The 19,279-nt window shown below is 43.2% G+C and overlaps 1 protein-coding gene across 1 annotated transcript in view; it reads right to left on the reverse strand.

Moving 5' to 3' along the window:
• Positions 1-19,279, reverse strand: part of LOC135518967 (anion exchange protein 3-like) — a 100,927-nt gene that overhangs the window by 78,344 nt on the left and 3,304 nt on the right. Inside the window, exon 2 of the mRNA XM_064943953.1 lies at positions 9,356-9,549. Within this exon, the coding sequence (XP_064800025.1) occupies positions 9,356-9,409 (54 nt within the window). The 5' untranslated portion in view covers positions 9,410-9,549. The remainder of the gene's footprint in view (positions 1-9,355; positions 9,550-19,279) is intronic.

The raw sequence follows: 19,279 nt of genomic DNA on the forward strand, positions 1-19,279 counted from the left end.
TAGCTAGCTACCGGTGTCGCCTCCCGCCTGCTGTGTACCAGAATCCTCCTAGCTAGCTAGCTACCGGTGTCGCGTCCTGCCTGCTGTGTACCAGATTCCTGCTAGCTACCGGTGTCACCTCCCGCCTGCTGTACAGATACCAACCAAAACCATGGATAAATGGAGATACGTCCGGATTATTATTGCTAGCTAGCGGTGTCGCCTCCCGCCTGCTGTGTACGAGAATCATCCTAGCTAGCTAGCTAGCTACCGTGTCGCCTCCGCCTGCTGTGTACCAGAATCCTCCTAGCTAGCTAGCTACCGGTGTCGCCTCCCGCCTGCTGTGTACCAGAATCCTCCTAGCTAGCTAGCTACCGGTGTCGCGTCCTGCCTGCTGTGTACCAGAATCCTCCTAGCTAGCTAGCACAGAGTGTCCACTGCTACTGCCTGCCGAAAACCTGCCCTTGCCGTCATTAACAAAACTTCGAAAAGCAGTGCCGCCGCCTCTTCTTCTGTGGGGTTCATCGGGTTCCACATTATGGTGCTTTACCGCCACCTAATGTAGTGTAGTGCTCCCGCCTGTGTCCCAGCTTAAAAATTGACAAATAGAAGTATAAAGAGGGGTTCCAGCAGATGCAGGAACGTCCCGAATTGCCGGTCGCAATTGCACCCTTCTGTCGAAAAATAAATGCTGCTCTCATGGAATGAAATGCCTTGAGCACGACAGAAAAGTTATATTTGCATATGAAAAATTCCTACCGTGTTTTTTTAAAGTAATCCTAGAAGTAATCATCTAGTGTTTTAAAAGTGTCTGTAATCTGACTACAATATTTTACTTGTAACATTGCTAACTGATTACAACTAAATTGATTAAATTGTTTGTTTTCCAGCATCAATCTAAACACAATACCCCATAATAAACCCTAATGACAAATGTTTGCAAATGTATATAAAAAAATAAATCACATTCACCTTGCCCTCCAGCCGGCAAATCAAATGCTGTGATGTTTATTGTTAACGACCTATTGGATGGAAACCTAGCTGAGTGGTGGGCACAAATTAAACTGCAGCGCTTGCCAGTGTGACTTTGAGCGAGCACAACTGCATTTCCGCACACAGTAAATTAATTTGAGAGCAGACATTTTTGTTAGCCTGACTCAGAAATTACTGCACTCTCACAAATACGCCGCATCGCCACATGGATGTTTTCTCTCCCTCTCACTCCAATTTTCAAAAATCCATTTTCGTCTCACAAATGCTTACTATAATTTCATGATAGGAGGAAATTCTAGCCAATGAACATAGCCTGTTGCAGACCAACTGAAATGCAATTGGTCAGGTTTTGGACCGTTTGGTTAGCTAGTTTCTCTACTGAAAAACTAGTCAACTAGCAAGCTAATCAACAATGATTTCAATATTGAAATTCAAGTAAGTAGTTATTTGGTATTCTGTTATTAAAGAAGGCTATTGATGAGGTAAGCTAAGTTAACATCAACTATCTAGGAAGCTAACTAGCTAATGTTTGATAACTTTTACTTAGTTTTTGTTTAGTTACAATAAATAAGAATGACTTCAAACCATTTCTCTCTCTCCGGCCCTCTTTCCATGCAGGTCCACTGGCACTAATATGTGGTAGTGAAGTTGTTTTCTCCTCATCTGACAGACAGGAGATACATTCCAAGTAGGTTACCGTGGCTCTTCTCTATGCACAGCACTCTGGGGACTTCCTGCAGGTAACCATGACATCCACCAATCATCCCCCTAAATGAATCATTAGTGGTACCGAGAGTTCCTCTAATTTCTTGGACGCTGTATGAAGACATTGTGCCATAGGACATTTGTCACGTAGAGAAGATGATGACCAGCTGCTGTCTATTGGTTAGAAAATATGATTCTATTCAGAGGACGGTTCTATACTGAATGTATGTGATAGTCATTGCTAAACAATATGAGTAGTGTAGATAAGGGATGAAGTGAACCTATAGGAGGATAGCTCTTCACAAGGTGGGTTGGATATGAAATGACAGCAGGCTGTTCAATACTGAGCCGTGCTGACTGACAAGTTGTGTGGATTGGTACAGGGCAATTCCACAATAACAGAGTGAGTTGTCTTGAGACTGTATGTATGTCAAACAAACCAATGATTGCAAATTATTTAAAGTAGTGCTTGTGCATAGAGTTGTATGGTTTTTCCACTTGGAAATCATTGTTTTTTGTTTGACATACAGTACATTTTAAAGTGAAAAATCTGAGCATCAGCGTCATTCTGCACCATTGAATTGCACTACAGCTGGGCTCAGTCCAGTTCCATATTGAATGTTATCGCTTATTTGGCAAAATTATTATCCATAGGTTCCTCTTTAGATACAGCCTTACAATTAAAATCCAGTTGTGCTCAGAAGACAGATCAGTGTGTGTAGAGAACATGTTTTACCAGGTGGAGTCAGGCTTCTACTTCATCGCCCTGGACCACGACACCAACGCGGCAGAGGACAGAAGGTTTAGTGAGTCCACAATCTTATGCCTAACGCCAGCTATACCCAAACAGGGGTATGCACAATGCCGTCAGGGTACACCAACTAACATTTTGATTCATATTTTCAAACAGTCCATTTTGATTTCCCAACAGGGCAATGCATTTGGAGGAAGAATTTTTCGACTGAGTAGCCTGGTTTCACTGCCAAAAATAAAATTAAACCATCTAGTATTCAGCGAAATAACAAGCAAAAGTCATGACAGGGAGACAGTGGAGTGGTAACGCGAGTGCAAGCAGTTGCTCCCGACGCCAATCGTGCACCCTGCAGCGTCTACCGAGAGGCTCTCGTGCACCCTGCAGCGTCTACCGAGAGGCTCTCGTGCACCCTGCAGCGTCTACCGAGAGGCTCTCGTGCACCCTGCAGCGTCTACCGAGAGGCTCTCGTGCACCCTGCAGCGTCTACCGAGAGGCTCTCGTGCACCCTGCAGCGTCTACCGAGAGACTGTTGGGTACCCTGCAGCATCCACCGAGAGGCTCTTGGGTACCCTGCAGCATCTACCGAGAGACTGTTGGGTACCCTGCAGCATCCACCGAGAGGCGCTTGCCAAGGGAAGAGTGGCAGCTTGAAAGACGTTTTGGACACTAAAGTGAAAATGGTTAACTTTAATGAAGCAAAAAGGCCTTGAACTCGTGTATTTTCTGCATTATGCAATGATATGGGCAGCAACCATGTAAAGCTTTTAGAATATACAGAAGTGTGCTGGTTATCAAGGGGAAAAGTGTTGACAATTAAAAAAAATATTGAGACAAGCTTTCTTTACTGACCATAATTTTCACTTGTCGAACTGCTTGCATGACGACTAGTTTCTCACATGACTGGCCTATCTGGTATTTTTTCCTCACCTGAATGATCTGAATCTAGGATTACAGGGACTCTCCAACTATATCCAATGTGCGGGACAAAATGAGGCTATGACTAAGAAGTTGGAGTCCTTCTCTGTCTGCATTAACAAGGACAACACACAGGTCTTTCCATCATTGTATGATTGTTTGTGTGCAAATGAACTCTATGGACAATGTCAAATGTGATACGTGAGCTGGGTGCACAATTATGCAGGTTTTCCCGAAATGGAAAACACAAACAACTGGATTCGTTATCCCCTTCATGCCCTGCCTCCAGTCCACTTACCGATATCTGAACAAGAGAGCCTCATTGAAATTGCAACAAGAGGTTCTGTGAAAATGTAATTTAATCAGAAGCCACTGACAGATTTCTGGATAGGGCTACGCTCAGAGTATCCAATCTTGGCATTTCACGCTGTTAAGACACTGATGCCCTATGCAACCACGCACCTATATGAGAGTGGATTCTCTGCCCTCGCGAGCATGAAAACTAAATACAGGCGAAGACTGTGTGCGGAAAATGATTTAAAGACTGAGACTCTCTCCAATACAATCCAACATTGCAGAGTTATGTGCATCCTTTCAAGCACACCCTTCTCATTAACCTGTGGTGAATTATTCACCATTTCTGATGAACAAATAAGGTTTCATATGTAAGATGGTTAAATAAAGAGCAAAATTATTGATTATTATATTATTATTTGTGCCCTGGTCCTATAAGAGCTCTTTGTCAATTCCCACGAGCCGGGTTGTGACAAAAACTCACTCATTCTTATGTTTAATAAATGTATTGTGTAGTGTGTCAACAATGTTGGGAAAAAACATTTGAAAGTGCGCTGACCCTGGTGCTAGAGGGGGTACACAGCTGACCCTGGTGCTAGAGGGGGTACGCGGTGCTAGAGGTGAAATGTTTGAAGGGGTATGGGACTATAAAAAGTTTGGGAAACACTGCCTTACACAACTCAGCACATACAGTGGGGAGAACAAGTATTTGATAACCTGCAAAATCGGTGTTTCCTACTTACAAAGCATGTAGAGGTCTGTCATTTTTATCATAGGTACACTTCAACTGTGAGAGACGGAATCAAAAAAAAATAATCCAGAAAATCCTAGTGGCCAGAACATAAATCAGTTTGACCTAGTTTCTATCAGCATGTTAAATGTGCAACCAGAGGAAAAAAAAACTTCTAGACCACATATATCTCCAAACACAGAGACATGTACAAAGCTCTCCCTCCAGTTGAAAAATCTGACCATAATTCTATCCTCCTGATTCCTGCTTACATGCAAAAATGTAACCAGGAAGCACCAGTCTATAAAAAAAGTGATCAGATGAAGCAGATGCTAAACTACAGGACTGTTTTGCTAGCCCAGACTGGAATATGTTCTGGGTTTCTCCCAATGGTATTGAGAAGTACACCACGTCAGTCACGGGCTTTATTAATAAGTGCATCGATGATGTCGTCCCCACAGTGACTGTACGTACATACCTCAACCAGAATCCATGGATTACAGGCAACATTCACACTGAGCTAAAGGGTAGAGCTGCCACTTTCAAGGGGCGGGACACTAACCTGGAAGCTTACACGAAATCCTGCTATGCTCTCCGACGAACCATCAAACAGGCGAAGCGTCAATACAGAACTAAGACCGAATTGTACTACACCGGCTCCGGTGCCAGTTGGATGTAGCAGGGTCTGCAAACTATTACAGACTACAAAGGGAAGCACAGCCGAGAACTGCCTAATTACACGAGCCTACCTGATGAGCTAAATAACTTCAATGCTCGCATCAAGGCAAATAACACTGAAGCATGAATGAGAGCATCAGCTGTTCCAGACGACTGTGTGATCACGCGCTCCATAGCCAATATGGGAAAGACCTTTAAACAGGTCAACATTGACAAGGCAGGAGGGCCAGATGGATTACCAGGATGTGTATGCTGAGCATGCGCTGACCAACTGACAAGTGTCTTCACTCTCATTTTCAACCTCTCCCAGCCTGAGTCTGTAATACCTACATGTTTCAAGCAGACCACCATATTCCCTGTGCCCAAGAACACTAAGGTAACCTGCCTAAATGACTATTGACCCATAGCACTCACATACGTGGCCATAAAAAAACCTTTGAAAGGCTGGTCATGGCTCTAATCAACATCATTATCCCAGAAACCCTAGACCCACTCCAATTTGCATACTTCACCAACAGATCCACAGATGATGCAATCTCTATTGCACTCCAGACTGCCCTTTCACACCTGGACAAAAGGAACACCTATGTGAGAATGCTGTTCATTGACTACAGCTCAGCGTTCAACACCATAGTTCCCTTAAAGCTCCTCACGAAGCTAAGGATCCTGGACTTCCTGACAGGTCGCCCCCAGGTGGTAAGCCAAGGTAACAACACATCCGCCACGCTGATTCACAACACAGGGGCCCCTCAGGGGTGCGTGCTCAGTCCCCTCCTGTACCCACTGTTCACTCATGACTGCCCAGCCAGGCACGACTCCAACACCATCATTACGTTTGCTGATGACAACAGAGGTAGGCCAAATCACCGACAATGATGAGACAGCCGATAGGGAGTAGATCAGAGACCTGACGGTGTGGTGCAAGGACAACAACCTCTCCCTCAACGTGATCAAGACAAAGGAGATTATTGTGGACAACAGGAATAGGAGGACCGAGCACACCCCCATTGTCAACGACAGGGCTGTAGTGGAGCAGGTTGAGAGCTTCAAGTTCCTTGGCGTCCACATCACCAACAAACTATCATGGTCCAAGCACACCAAGACAGTCATGAAGAGGGCATGACAAAACCTATTCCCCCTCAGGTGACTGAAAAGACTTGTCATGGGTCCTCAGATCCTCAGAAGGTTTTACAGCTGCACCATCAAGAGCATCCTGACCGGTTGCATCACTGCCTGGTATGCCAACTGCTCGGCCTACGACCGCAAGGCACTACAGAGGGTAGTGTGTACGGCCCAGTACATCACTAGGCCAAGCTTCCTGCTATTCAGGATCTCTATACCAGGTGGTGTCAGAGGAAGGCCCCCTTGTCATAGACTGTTCTCTCTGCTACCGCATGGAAAGCGGTACCGGAGTGCCAAGTCTAGGTCCAGGAGGCTCGTAAATAGCTTCTACCCCCAAGACTTCTAAATAGCTTCTATGCCCAAGACTTCTAAATAGCTTCTATGCCCCATAAGAATTCTAAATAGCTTCTACCTCCCATAAGACTTCTGAACAGCTAATCAAAGGTCTACCCAGACTATTTGCATTGCCCCCGCCCCCCCCTCTGGAACACTGCTGCTACTGTTATTTTCTATGCATAGTCACTTTAATAACTCTACCTACATGTACATATTACCTCAATTACCTAGACACCGGTACCCCCTGTATATAGCCTCGCTATTGTTATTTATTGCTGCGCTTGAATGATTTGTTATTCTTATCCCTTACATTACCCTTACCAAAAAAATGTTAGGTATTTTCTTAACACTGCATTGTTGGTTAAGGGCTTGTAGGTAAGCATTTCACTGTAAGGTCTACACACCTGTTGTATTCGGCACATGTGACAAATTAAAATTTTATTTGACTTACCGCTAGCAGCATTTTAGCCAAATGATATAAGGAATTGGCAACTCGTTCTCATTCTGAGTAATAAGGTTGGCCACTTGATTTCAACATCTGAACAAAGTGGACAGGTTAACTTCTTGAAACTCCCCATCCCGGATCCGGGTTTGTGACTAAAGCCTCAGGCTCATTAGCATAACGCAACGTTAACGATTTCTGAAAATCGCAAATAAAATGAAAATAATGCGTCTGCTCTCAAGCTTAGCCTTTTCTTAACAACACTGTCATCTCATATTTTCAAAATATGCTTTTGAACCATAGAAATTGACTAATTTGTGTAAGAGTATGCAAAGCTAGCATAGCATTTTGAGTAGCATGTAGCACGCAACATTTTCACAAAAACCAGATAACCAAATAAATAAAATCATTTACCTTTGAAGAGCTTCTGATGTTTTCAATGAGGAGACTCTCAGTTACATACCAAATGCGCAGTGTTTCCTGAAAGCGTCTGTGTGTAGGAGAAATCGTTCCGTTTTCTACATTGCGTCTGGCTACCGAAACGAACCGAAAATTCAGTCACCTACAACGTAAAACTTTTTCCGGATTAACTACATAATATCGACCGAAACATGGCAAACGTTGTTTGGAATCAGTCCTCAAGGTGTTTTTTCACATATCTCTTCATTGACATGCAGTTCGTGGAAGCTTGCTTTCCTCTGTATCGCATGGAAAAATACTGGCAGGTGACTTTTGCGCACCAATTTCGGCGCAGGACACCGGGCGGACACGTGGTAAATGTGGTCTCTTATGGTCAATCTTCCAATGATCTGCCCACAAATACGTCACAATGCTGCAGACACCTTGGGGAAACGACAGAAAGGGTTGACTCACTCCTCTTGCATTCACAGCCATATAAGGAGACCATGGAAAACAGAGCCTCAAAAATCCTTGTCATTTCCTGGATGCCATCTCATCTTGGTTTTGCCTGAAGCTCACGTTCTAGGGGACGCACAGAGAATATCTTTGTATTTCTGGACACGTCAGAGTGTTTTCTTTCGAACGGTAGCAATTATATGCATAGTCGAGCATCTTTTTGTGACAAAATATCTTGTTTAAAACGGGAATGTTTTTCATCCAAAAATGAAATAGCGCCCCCATAGATGTAAGAGGTGAACATGCTTTTCAAACAGTTGGAGACGGACAGAAAGCTGTGTTCATAACAATTAAACTGTTCAACCTTGTTAGCTAGCGAATAGAGCAAAGTTGGCTAAACATGAAATATAAAGATGAATTGGCTAAAATCACGTGGGCTTGTGATTTTTGGATGAGACCTGTGTTCATTTTCTATAGCCTGCTACAAGAAGTTAGTCATTATTGAATGACTAATGAATGTGTAACTGAAAGACAGATCAGTAAATATTGCAAAAAACTCTGGTTAAACTATTTTGATAAAATAATTACATGACCTTTAAATTGTACAACAATGTTAGAGAGAACATTTAAAAATTATATATATACACACACACACACACACACACACACAAAAGTTTCATTTAGAAATAGCTTGGGAGCAACTACAGTTGACTGACTAGCCTATATTCTACTGAACGTTCCTCCTGCTCAGAGCCAGAATACAGCCTTCATTATCTTGTTTACATTCCATTCAAAGGAAATGGAGACATCAGGTCAATCATTGACAGGTCATTTTGTTCTGCTTTCCTTTCATGTAGAAATGTCACAAACAGTTGGGAGATGAAAGAACTTGCAAGCTAAAGGAAATCCTTGATACAGTAGCTCACTGTATGCATGGCATTGATGTCTATTTACCACTGACCTTACAGGACAAAATCCCATAGAGACATTCAGCAGTGCCAGCATACCTACAGTATGTCTATCCGTACACACACACACACACTTTCTCCTCAGTGAGTAGTCGCAAATGTCATAGTGCATCTCACATGGCTTGGCATGAAACTGCGCTACTGGTGGTTGCTTAGGAGACGCCGTAGCAACCCAGTCTAAGAGATATTTAAGTCATTCTACTTCACAACCTGAATTCTGTTGCCTTTTTCCAAATGTATTTTCAAATTTCTGCTCTGGGTATGACTTTATGGTAAGCTGGACTTCAGACAAAAAAGGCAACAATTGAAATCGTGACTGATGAGTAAGAACTTGTTCAGTACACAAACTAGTGCTGTGTTTAGAGGGACATGTCGTGTTGCCAAAAAGGCAACTGGTTTGCATCCCTGCTGGGTGTCTGTGCAGTTGGGTAGCTGACCTGTGAGCTCATCTGCCTATTTCGCTGTTGAGTTCCCAGTTGACTCGTATCTATGTTGTTTCAGGTATTAGGGACTCCTTCTATTGAGAGCTGCAGAAGAAATTTCCTCTTGAAGGAAAATCAACATAATCAATAAATCAATCTTACCTGATGCAGGTTGATCAACACATCCTTGGTAGCGCCGTGGCCTCCTGCAGCCATGGGGCCGGGGTCTGGGAGTGTGTGTGTGTGTGGGGGGGGGGGGGCAGGACTTGGGAGGAGAGTAGCTAGAGCTTGAGGACTGGGGATCAGCCCTTCTCTTTCACAGTAGGGGTTCCAGGAAGCCTGTGGGGTGGCATAACCTGCGAAGGCAAGAGAGAGAAGTGAGAGGTAGGTGGTGAGGGAACCTTGTTTAGCTTGGGAATAGGTCAACTGACACACACACACAGACAACCCAACCATAACTCCAGCTGCAACCCTAACCATAACTCTTGATTTGCCTATATTAGCACTTTTAATAAATTACAATATTGATTTAGTATATATTTATTTAAGGGTATACATATTTAGAGGTTTGATCCTGTGGTGGTCTCTTCTCCCAACAACAAGGCCTTATAGCCAAAGCTCCTGAACATTTGGACCCACCTGTGACCCTTTACAAACGCTACTGAGAACTTTGTTGATTCTGGTAGTTTGGACTTTGCTGTGGGACCCCCCACATACGGTCTTAACAGCCTGTAGACGTGTTATTGTTTTAACTAGAAGTTTATCAAACCTATGGGTCCGTGCACCCTGTCCCACTTGTGGGTAAGATACCTCAGTTCCCTTAACTAACCCTAACTCCAGTTGAAACGCCAACTCCAGTTGAAACGCCAACTCCAGTTGAAACGCCAACTCCAGTTGAAACCAACTGTAAAGGAGTTGGCACATAATTTGATTTCAGTTAGAGCAACATTGACAGAATGAACAGAGTAGACAACTTAAAAATTGATGAACTGTATAACAGTTAGAGGACTTGAAAGAGACTTTACATCAAAAAAAGAGAATGGGAGAGGGAAGTGTGATAGAATTGAGTGAGGGCATATATGAGGAAATTGAGAGGTGGTACTGACTGGGTTATTATAACACAGTATAACCATGTTGATCTCAGTTAGTGCACCACATTCAAATAGCATACACTTCATACAACACTTCATACAACAACAAGGCAGGCAACAGCGTGGAATTCAATGACTAAGTGCAATAAATATGAAATAAATAAATAATAATAAATATGAAATTACATGAGATGTGAAACCATGACAGACAAGGACAGGTTCTCTGTCCCAGTGAGGTCATTGACCCACATGTCACCCTGGTGCCCTGACCCTTCATACAGTAGGCTACATGGGTAATGTTTACTAGGCCATAACATGGAGGAAAAAAATATTTCACAACACAATCATTCTTATTGAACATGTTCTGATTGTACCTCTTCCGTTGCACTCAGCTTTAAAACATTTCTTCAATTTTTGTCACTACTGACCATGACCCAGGAACTGACCAGCGGATCAGGGAACCCCTGCCAAATGTCAACCTAAACTGCTCGGGGCTAGCCAAGGGAAACATTTCCTCAGCTAGGGGAAAATGACAGGGAGAGTATGATATTGCATGTGACTGCTGCCTGGCAAAAAAAAAAAAAAAAAAAAAAACACACTGAAGGAATAGGTCTTTTCAGGATAGTGGCCAGAACAAACATCTGCTCCTGATCATCATCGAGTCCCCCTCCACTCCACCACTCCTGGTTATCCCACTCCAGCCCCCCTCCACAACTCCTGATCATTTCCCGTGGCATCCTGCCATCTGTCATTACGTTGCCTTGATGGGGGAGGTTTATGGGGGAGGACAAAGACCACTTACAGAATTAAGACAACCTTAGAGAACTAACGAAATTAGCATCGAATTTCAATGTGAAGGTGACGGCCTACATGCCAGAAGGATGAATTTCAACTATACCAGCCAGAATATAGCATGAGCATATAGCATAGCAACTTGGTATGAACTTTGAACACTTATTCACTAAAGTAGTGATAACTCCTAGCCGTCACGTTAGCGCAGCAACTTTAGACGTGGGCTACGAGAGGACGGGCAGAGTATGTGTTCTACCACAAGACGACAGTACTACCAAGTGTCCATTCTACCATCAGACATTCTTCAAAGGACAACTCGGCCTCCCATCTACGACCAACCGATCGAAGCGCAGCTCAGAGTAAATATTTATTTCATTTTTCAAATGGGCGGTAATTTAGAATGCATAAGATACTGTACTTATGAGAGCTGCCTACACCCCACTGGGGTGGCAGCGTGGCCTAGTGGTTAGAGCGTTGGACTAGCAACCAGAAGGTTGCAAGTTCAAATCCCAGCCAACAGATTTGACAAGGTACAAATCTGTCACCCCTGAACAGGCAGTTAACACACTGTTCCTAGGCCATCATTGAAAATAAGAATTTGTTCTTAAATGACTTGCCTAGTTAAATAAAATTACAAATAGCATCACCCTTTGTTCCTCAGTCTTCCCGCTCTTTCAATGAAAACCCCACCCTCTTTCTTTGTGTAACCAGCTATCATATCTGTTCCGTCCACTGAGGACGTTTTCCTTTATGACATAATTTGTAATCAATGTATGATACATTCTGTGTATATGTAATTCTGTGTGATTATTTAGGTATATAGTAAATAAATAATTAAATTAAATGTATTGCTGATTCAACTTGTTAGCCAGGGTTCGTGAAGATAACCAAGAATTTACATCTTTCAGATGAGACTAAATAAGGTGACGATATATTGACTGCTATTGATGTACTAGATCTTAAGAGTTTAAGAGAACAGCTCTATAAACATTATTTCGTGGTGCCCCGACTTTCTAGTTAACTATTTACCTGATTAGCTTAAATCAGGTAAAATTAATTACAGAGAAATTATTTTATAGAATAGCATGTCATATCACTTAATCCGGCATAGCCAAAGACATGACACATCCCTAGAGGCATCCCAACACCCACTCTTTCTCTCTCTCGCTTGCTCTCCTCTGAGCCCAACGGAAAAAACAATCTGTCAGTGATACATCGGTGCAACTTTAGGTAAGGCCATTGGCCTTGTGAATGTTGTACCCTTCTCAACCTTGAAGGCGGGCATGATGCTTATACACTTAGCATTTTTCTTTCTATGTAGAACCTAAAAGGGTTCTTTGGCTGACCCCATAGGATAACCCTTTGAAGAACCCGTTTTGGTTCCAGGTAGAACCCTTTCCCCAGAGGGTTCTACATGGAACCAAAAAGGTTACTACTATGGGAACCCTTTTGGAAACCCTTTTCCTGAGAGTGTACAGCATTGTCCCCTTTAGGGCTGTGCTTCATGACACTCCTCTCTGACCACAGGGCTCAGTAATCTCTCCTGTCCTATTTACACTCCATACAGATGACTGTAGGAGCACCTGCCCTGAGATAACATATATCAAATTTGTACTGTTATTCTTGACACATCCAATTCTTATGACATGATTCAACAAGTTTGACCTATGGTGAAAGGATAACATCCTGGATCTGAATGTCACCAAGACCAAAGACCTTATCACAGACTATAGGAAGCAATCATCAGCTCCGAAAGAAATCCCCATCGGTGACCAGAGCATAGAACAGGTGGAGGAGTGTAAGTGCCTCGGTACAGTAGTTGACAATAAGCTGATGGTCTGGGGTGGTGTGTCACAGCATCATCAGACTGAACTTGTCATTGCAGGCTCATCCTGACATGACCCTCCAGCATGACAATGCCACCAGCCATACTGTTCAGTCAGTGCGTGATTTCCTGCAAGACAGGAATGTCAGTGTTCTGCCATGGCCAGCGAAGAGCCCGGATCTCAAACCCATTGAGCATGTCTGGGACCTGTTGGATTGGAGGGTGAGGGCTGGCACCATTCCCCCCAGAAATGTCCAGGAACTTGCAGGTGCCTTGGTGGAAGAGTGGGGTAACATATCACATCAAGAACTGGCAAATCTGGTGCAGTCCATGGGGAGGAGAAGCACTGTAGTACTTAACGCAGCTGGTGGCCCCACAGATACTGACTGTTACTTTTGATTTTGACCCTCCCCCCTTTGTTCAGGGACATATTATTCCATTTCTGTTAGTCACATGTCTGTGGAACTTGTTCAGTATATGTCTCAGTTGTTGAATCTTATGTTCATACAAATATTTACACATGTTAAGTTTTCTGAAAATAAACGCAGTTGACAGTGAGAGGACGTTTATTTTTTGTTTAGTTTATATGCAAAAACATATGGGGGATTGGAAGTGATGCAGACAGTTACATTGATGGAAGCTACAATCTACCTGCAATATTAAAGCTGATCCACCCCCCTAAAAAAATTTCAATCTATCAATCCAGAGCTACAAATCACTGTTGAAACAATACAATTATCACAGCCAGATGTAAACAAACAACCATTGGGGAATATGTTACTTTGATTTCAACACTGTTATTGGCGGCAGACTAGCTAATAGGCTTGCAAAACAAATTATTAATTCCAATGTTTTCCAGATCTTTACATTCAGATCTCCTGAATTTACTTGATTCGCTATATCAAACTCTCTCTCTGCCCCTATTACTAGGGCTCTATAAAATCTGTGTTGTGGACAGAATCACAGAATCTGGGGCGACAGGGTAGCCTAGTGGTTAGAGCGTTGGATTAGTAACCGAAAGGTTGCAAGTTCAAACCCCCGAGCTGACAAGTTACAGATCTGTCGTTCTGCCCCTGAACAGGCAGTTAACCCACTGTTCCCAGGCTGTCATTGAAAATAAGAATTTGTTTTTAACTGACTTGCCTGGTTAAAGAAAGGTAAAATTAAAAATCCAGGCGGAATTCAACAATATTCAAAAATGTATTAAATTTACTAGAAAATGCATGAACTTGCACAAGATTCTCAAAAGACATTAACAAAACGCATCAGTGAATCGTATTTCCCTTAAACATTCGGAAGAGACACTCAATGACCCAAAAATTGTAAGGATGTTTGTTGGTGGTCTGGAGGTGTGCTGTGTTCTCTGTCCAGAAGTCTGCGAATTTAGAATTTTTCAAACACCTGAAAAGGCTTTTTCCTGCCATCCTGCTATAATCATTATGAGTAAACTAAATATGCTTCTCTGCTAATCTGGGTATGCAACTGAAAGGAATGGGAGTCTTCTTCAGTATATTTAGTAAATGCCTACTGGCTAGGTTAGTAGACTTTAGAAAAGCAAGCATGCCAGCTAAAATGGTTAGATGAGCTAACTACGCTAACTTGATTAATAGCCTGAAATGGCTTCTTGGTAGCTAGTTATGAGGATGGGAGATTGACGACATATCTAAAGTCTACTTCATAAAATTACTATGTGTCTAGTATTATAGAGAAACAAAAAAATATGACAGGACAAATCTGAGGGGGCAAATGGCCCTGTGCCCCCTATGGGCATGATGCTTCTGGGGGCAACAACACAAGAATGCCCCTGTATTTATGTGCGTGTTTGTCTACCACTTTAAGTAGCTGTTAGCAATAATGCTAATGTTGGTTCCAAAAACCCTTCTCAATTAAATGTTAACTACAAATTAGCCTGTGCCTACCTGGCAGAATCATACTGTTTCATGATGATTTCCATCCAGTGGCCATTTGTTTTGCAAACGTCACTAACCAGTCTCTGGCTGGTTCCCAGTTGAATTAAAGGGTAACTATACCCCCCCAAAATTGTCATTTCTTAGATTTTTCCCAGACCTCAAAAGTGGTCTCCTGATGTGGTTGTTGTGGACATTTTGTGCACCAGAGAGAGGCAGAAAGACAGAGGTACATCACAATAAGTCAAATAAAATGGAGCTAGCTAACGAGCAGATTGACATCAATGATCAGCTGATAGCGCATCCTCTTATCCCAAATGTTTTACATTTTGAACACCTGCCCCCCTGAAAGGTCTGTGCACGGACTTGCTTAGTACATTGCCAAGGAACTGTCTCATGCTAACCCAAAAGCAGCAACGCTATCGAGCTAGAATATTAATAGGCATTTATTTAAATGTTTCTTTATGTTCTACAATCAACCCAAGTGCAGGTGGAAATCTGCTATCAATGTAACTACCTTGCTCAGTTACATGGCTGCCCATCCACATCGCTCTGACCAACGGATGTTTCTTCTCAACCCTGAGTCTGGATTTGGCTCCCTCCCCAAAGATTTCTAGAATGCGAACACATTCTGACCATTCTGATTGGTCCCAAGAAACCAATGGGTTGGGCCAGAGCCTGTGATGACATTATCAACTTTGATACTCTGATCGGTTAGATTTGTTAAAGACGATCCAATCACTGATTCATTTGTTTTGTACAATGTCCCTCATTTCGAATTCACACAAACAACTTATAGGATGGCAATTTCAGACTGAATGTACATAGCTATCGATAGAGCAGAGAATCCAATTCAGGGTGAGTCATCAGGCAACTTGCTTAGGGCACCTTGGATAACTTAATAATCATGACGTTGCTAAAATAGCTGCAGTGGATTTATTTCTGCTTGGGAAGAAGCAACAGGTGTCTCACATCCATGTAAACATGCCATGGATAATAGATCTGTAATTACCCAGACCAGGGCAATGGGAGAGAGGTCATGGGGGCCCAACAACAATCTTTCCCCCTCACGAAAGATCTGCCTGTCTGGATGACATCCAGGATCCAGACACCTTCTTGTGTATTGTTATGCACAGTGCCTCAGAGCTGGCTCGGACTGATCGCTCAAAGAACAATATTGCTAGTGAACAGTATGATACTTTCAGTGGGGCATGGGAACCAAAGCTCCCCATTGGTCAGAACAAAGGGCACATATACAGCATGTGCTTCATAACATTCATAAACAATACTATGCTGAACATTCCACAACAGGCAATCAGAGGGCAAAGTGGGCCATTACCATTATTCTTTACATCAGACCTGCCCAACCCTGTTCCTGGAGAGCTACCCTCCTGAAGGTTTTCGCTCCATCTCCAGTAGTAACTAACCTGACTCTAATTAACCTGACATCTAATTATTAGAATCAGGTGCGCTAGATTAGAGCTGGTGCGAAAACCTTCAGGATGTTAGCTCTCCATGAGCAGGGTTGACCAGGCCTGCTTTACATCATATGTATCCAATCCATTCAGATCTACATGAGTAACTAGGGGGTAGGGGTTAATGGTCAATTTGGGACTGGCTTTTAGCCATCATCCCGTTATTGAGCAGCTGTGATTGATTTACAGACCCCTGTCAAGTGACAAAGTGACAGTCAGAAAACATCTTCAACTTTTGCTACTCAGACAGTATAACAACAGTCCTGTTCAGAAACAACAACTACCCCCTAGTGTAGGTCTGAAAGAATTGGACTGGTTTAAACAGTTAATTCAACATGACCACAATACCAACAAGCCTATCAAAAGGGCACGCTAGCTATCAAAACGGTGTAGCTAGCTACTAGTTCCAGCCTCCACTACTAGATGCCCTTGAGATTCCCCAGTGCCTGTGGACCCCGTGCTGCGAGCCAGACTGACTGAAAAGCATGCACAATCTGCGTGTTACACTTAACAGTTCAAACATCCAACCATGATGAATAGCCTAACCTTGGATGTTAGCCTGCATGGAGAATCCCCCGTTACGCTGTAGTGCTGAAGCTATCTGAATGTGACAAGTCTCTAAGAACACTAGTCTTGAGCATGCCTTGTTTTACTGCCTCCTTGTGCCCTTAAAACACGTCTTGAGGTCTACACTATAAACACTAAAAGGTCCTACCTTCCCTTCTCTCTGGTATGCCAGGGTGTCTTGTTAGCCGGTGAAGTGTGTTGCCACCCTGGACACAGCTAACCTTGTATTGTATTATTGACTATTTAAAAAAAACTCCACATAGGCAGGAGCCTCTCCAGTCAACCACCTTAACCTCTGGACAGAACTGTACCAAATGTCAAGCCCGTCACTCTACAGTATCTAGCTGGCTAACAGCTGGTCATAGACTCTAGGGGTTGGGTTTATGACTGAGTATTTGAGGGGGGCAGTATTATGTGAGAGGGATGAACAAAGTATGTGTGCGTGTGTGTGTGTGTGTGTGCACATGCATATGAGGAATGCCTTCATCCAAGGAGAAAGCAAAGTGCTCTTTGTCAAGCATAATGAGAGACAGGCATGTAAATACAAAATGTCCACAATGCCAACAAGGAGCAGAACTCTGGAAACAGTTTCACTTGTCCAACAGTAATAACACATGCAAATGTGCCATTTGAATCCAGAATAGATACCTGGATCCCTTCTATTTTGTGCTACCATTATAGGTCTATACTGCATGACACCAACATGAAGGGAATTGACAGTTGGAGCCATTCCCATTTCAGCATGTTAGAACAGGCCCCCCTCCTCAGCAAGTCCAACCAAAAGAGTGTGCTTGCATAGGGCTGTTTGTCCATTTTGAGACAAGAAAACTCAAGAAATGCTTTAAATTTGGATTTTTATCCTAGATTAATTTGGACTATTTTGAGTAAGGTTATGACCTTACTCAAAATAGTCAAAATTAATCTAGGATAAAAATCCAAATTTAAAGCATTTCTTGAGTTTTACCATGGAGATCTTGGTAGTATAATTTTACATTAAGAATAAGACTTTGTTGAAGAATTCTTACTGTTGAGCAATCGACGAAGAGGGGGAGTAAGTCTTTAGCTACAGACTTCGGATTGCCTTGAGAGACAAAAAGTTGTGCGCCTGAACAGCATAAAAAACCCTTGTCGAAGTCCAAAACAGACAAAAACGTCACATTATCATTATATACGCACAAACTGTTCCGAACTGTTTCGTCTGGGAAACATGCAGACACCTTTAACCCTTGGACAATCAATACATCTAAAGACATGGTTTAATAGGCACACATTGATTCCATGTTAGACTTAGATTGATTATTTGGCAAATTACTATGATTAATTGGGCTAGGGTGTTAGGTAGTGTGGATGTGGAGTACGCTAGCAAGTGTGTCAGACAATTGGTAAGCATGAAACATACATTAAGCTGCACCTCTTTTGCCTGGGGTTTCCATAGGAAGGATCTAGTACGGCTTCATACCAGTCTGGAGTATCAAGAGAGTCTCGGGTGGGAATACTGATTTAGGATCAGTTGTGTCTTTTATATCATAATGTATAAGATTGTATAGACACAGGGGACATTCACTCGTGTTCATATAGCGTCTCAAAATTAGAGTGCTGATCCAGGATCACTTGAGCCTTTGATGTCTCTGCCTTGCCGGTTCCCCTCTTTCCACTGGGGTTTTCTTCCTCAAACCCTATTACGGTTTAGTCACTGGTTTACTCCCTAGGAGAGGTGTGTCACTTGAGTAGGATGAATCACTGATGTGATCTTCCTGTCTGGGTTGGCGCCCCCCTCGGGTTCGTGCCGTGGGGAAGATCTTTGTGGGCTATACTCGGCCTTGTCTCAGGATAGTAAGTTGGTGGTTGAAGATATCCCTCTAGTGGTGTGGGGGCTGTGCCTTGGCAAAGTGGGTGGGGTTATATCCTGCCTGTTTGGCCCTGTCCGGGGGTATCGTTGGACGGTGCCACAGTGTCTCCTGACCCCTCCCGTCTCAGCCTCCAGTATTTATGCTGCAGTAGTTTATGTGTCGGGGGGCTAGGGTCAGTTTGTTATATCTGGAGTATTTCTCCTGTCTTATCCAGTGTCCTATGTGAATTTAAGTATGATCTCTCTAATTCTCTAGTAGGACTTGAGCCCTAGGACTATGCCTCACGACTACCTGGCCTGATGACTCCTTGCTGTCCCCAGTCCACCTGGTCGTGTTGCTGCTCCAGTTTCAACTGTTCTGCCTGAGGCTATGGAACACTGACCTGTTCACCGGACGTGCTACCTTGTCCCAGACCTGCTGTTTTCAACTCTCTAGAGAGAGCAGGTCCGGTAGAGATACTCTGAATGATCGGCTATGAAAAGCCAACTGACATTTACTCCTGAGGGGCTGACCTGTTGCACCCTCGACAACCACTGTGATTGTTATTATCCGACCCTGTTGGTAATCTATGAACATTTG

The sequence above is a fragment of the Oncorhynchus masou genome, chromosome 29 (genome assembly GCF_036934945.1).
Source record: "Oncorhynchus masou masou isolate Uvic2021 chromosome 29, UVic_Omas_1.1, whole genome shotgun sequence".
Taxonomy (NCBI): domain Eukaryota; kingdom Metazoa; phylum Chordata; class Actinopteri; order Salmoniformes; family Salmonidae; genus Oncorhynchus; species Oncorhynchus masou.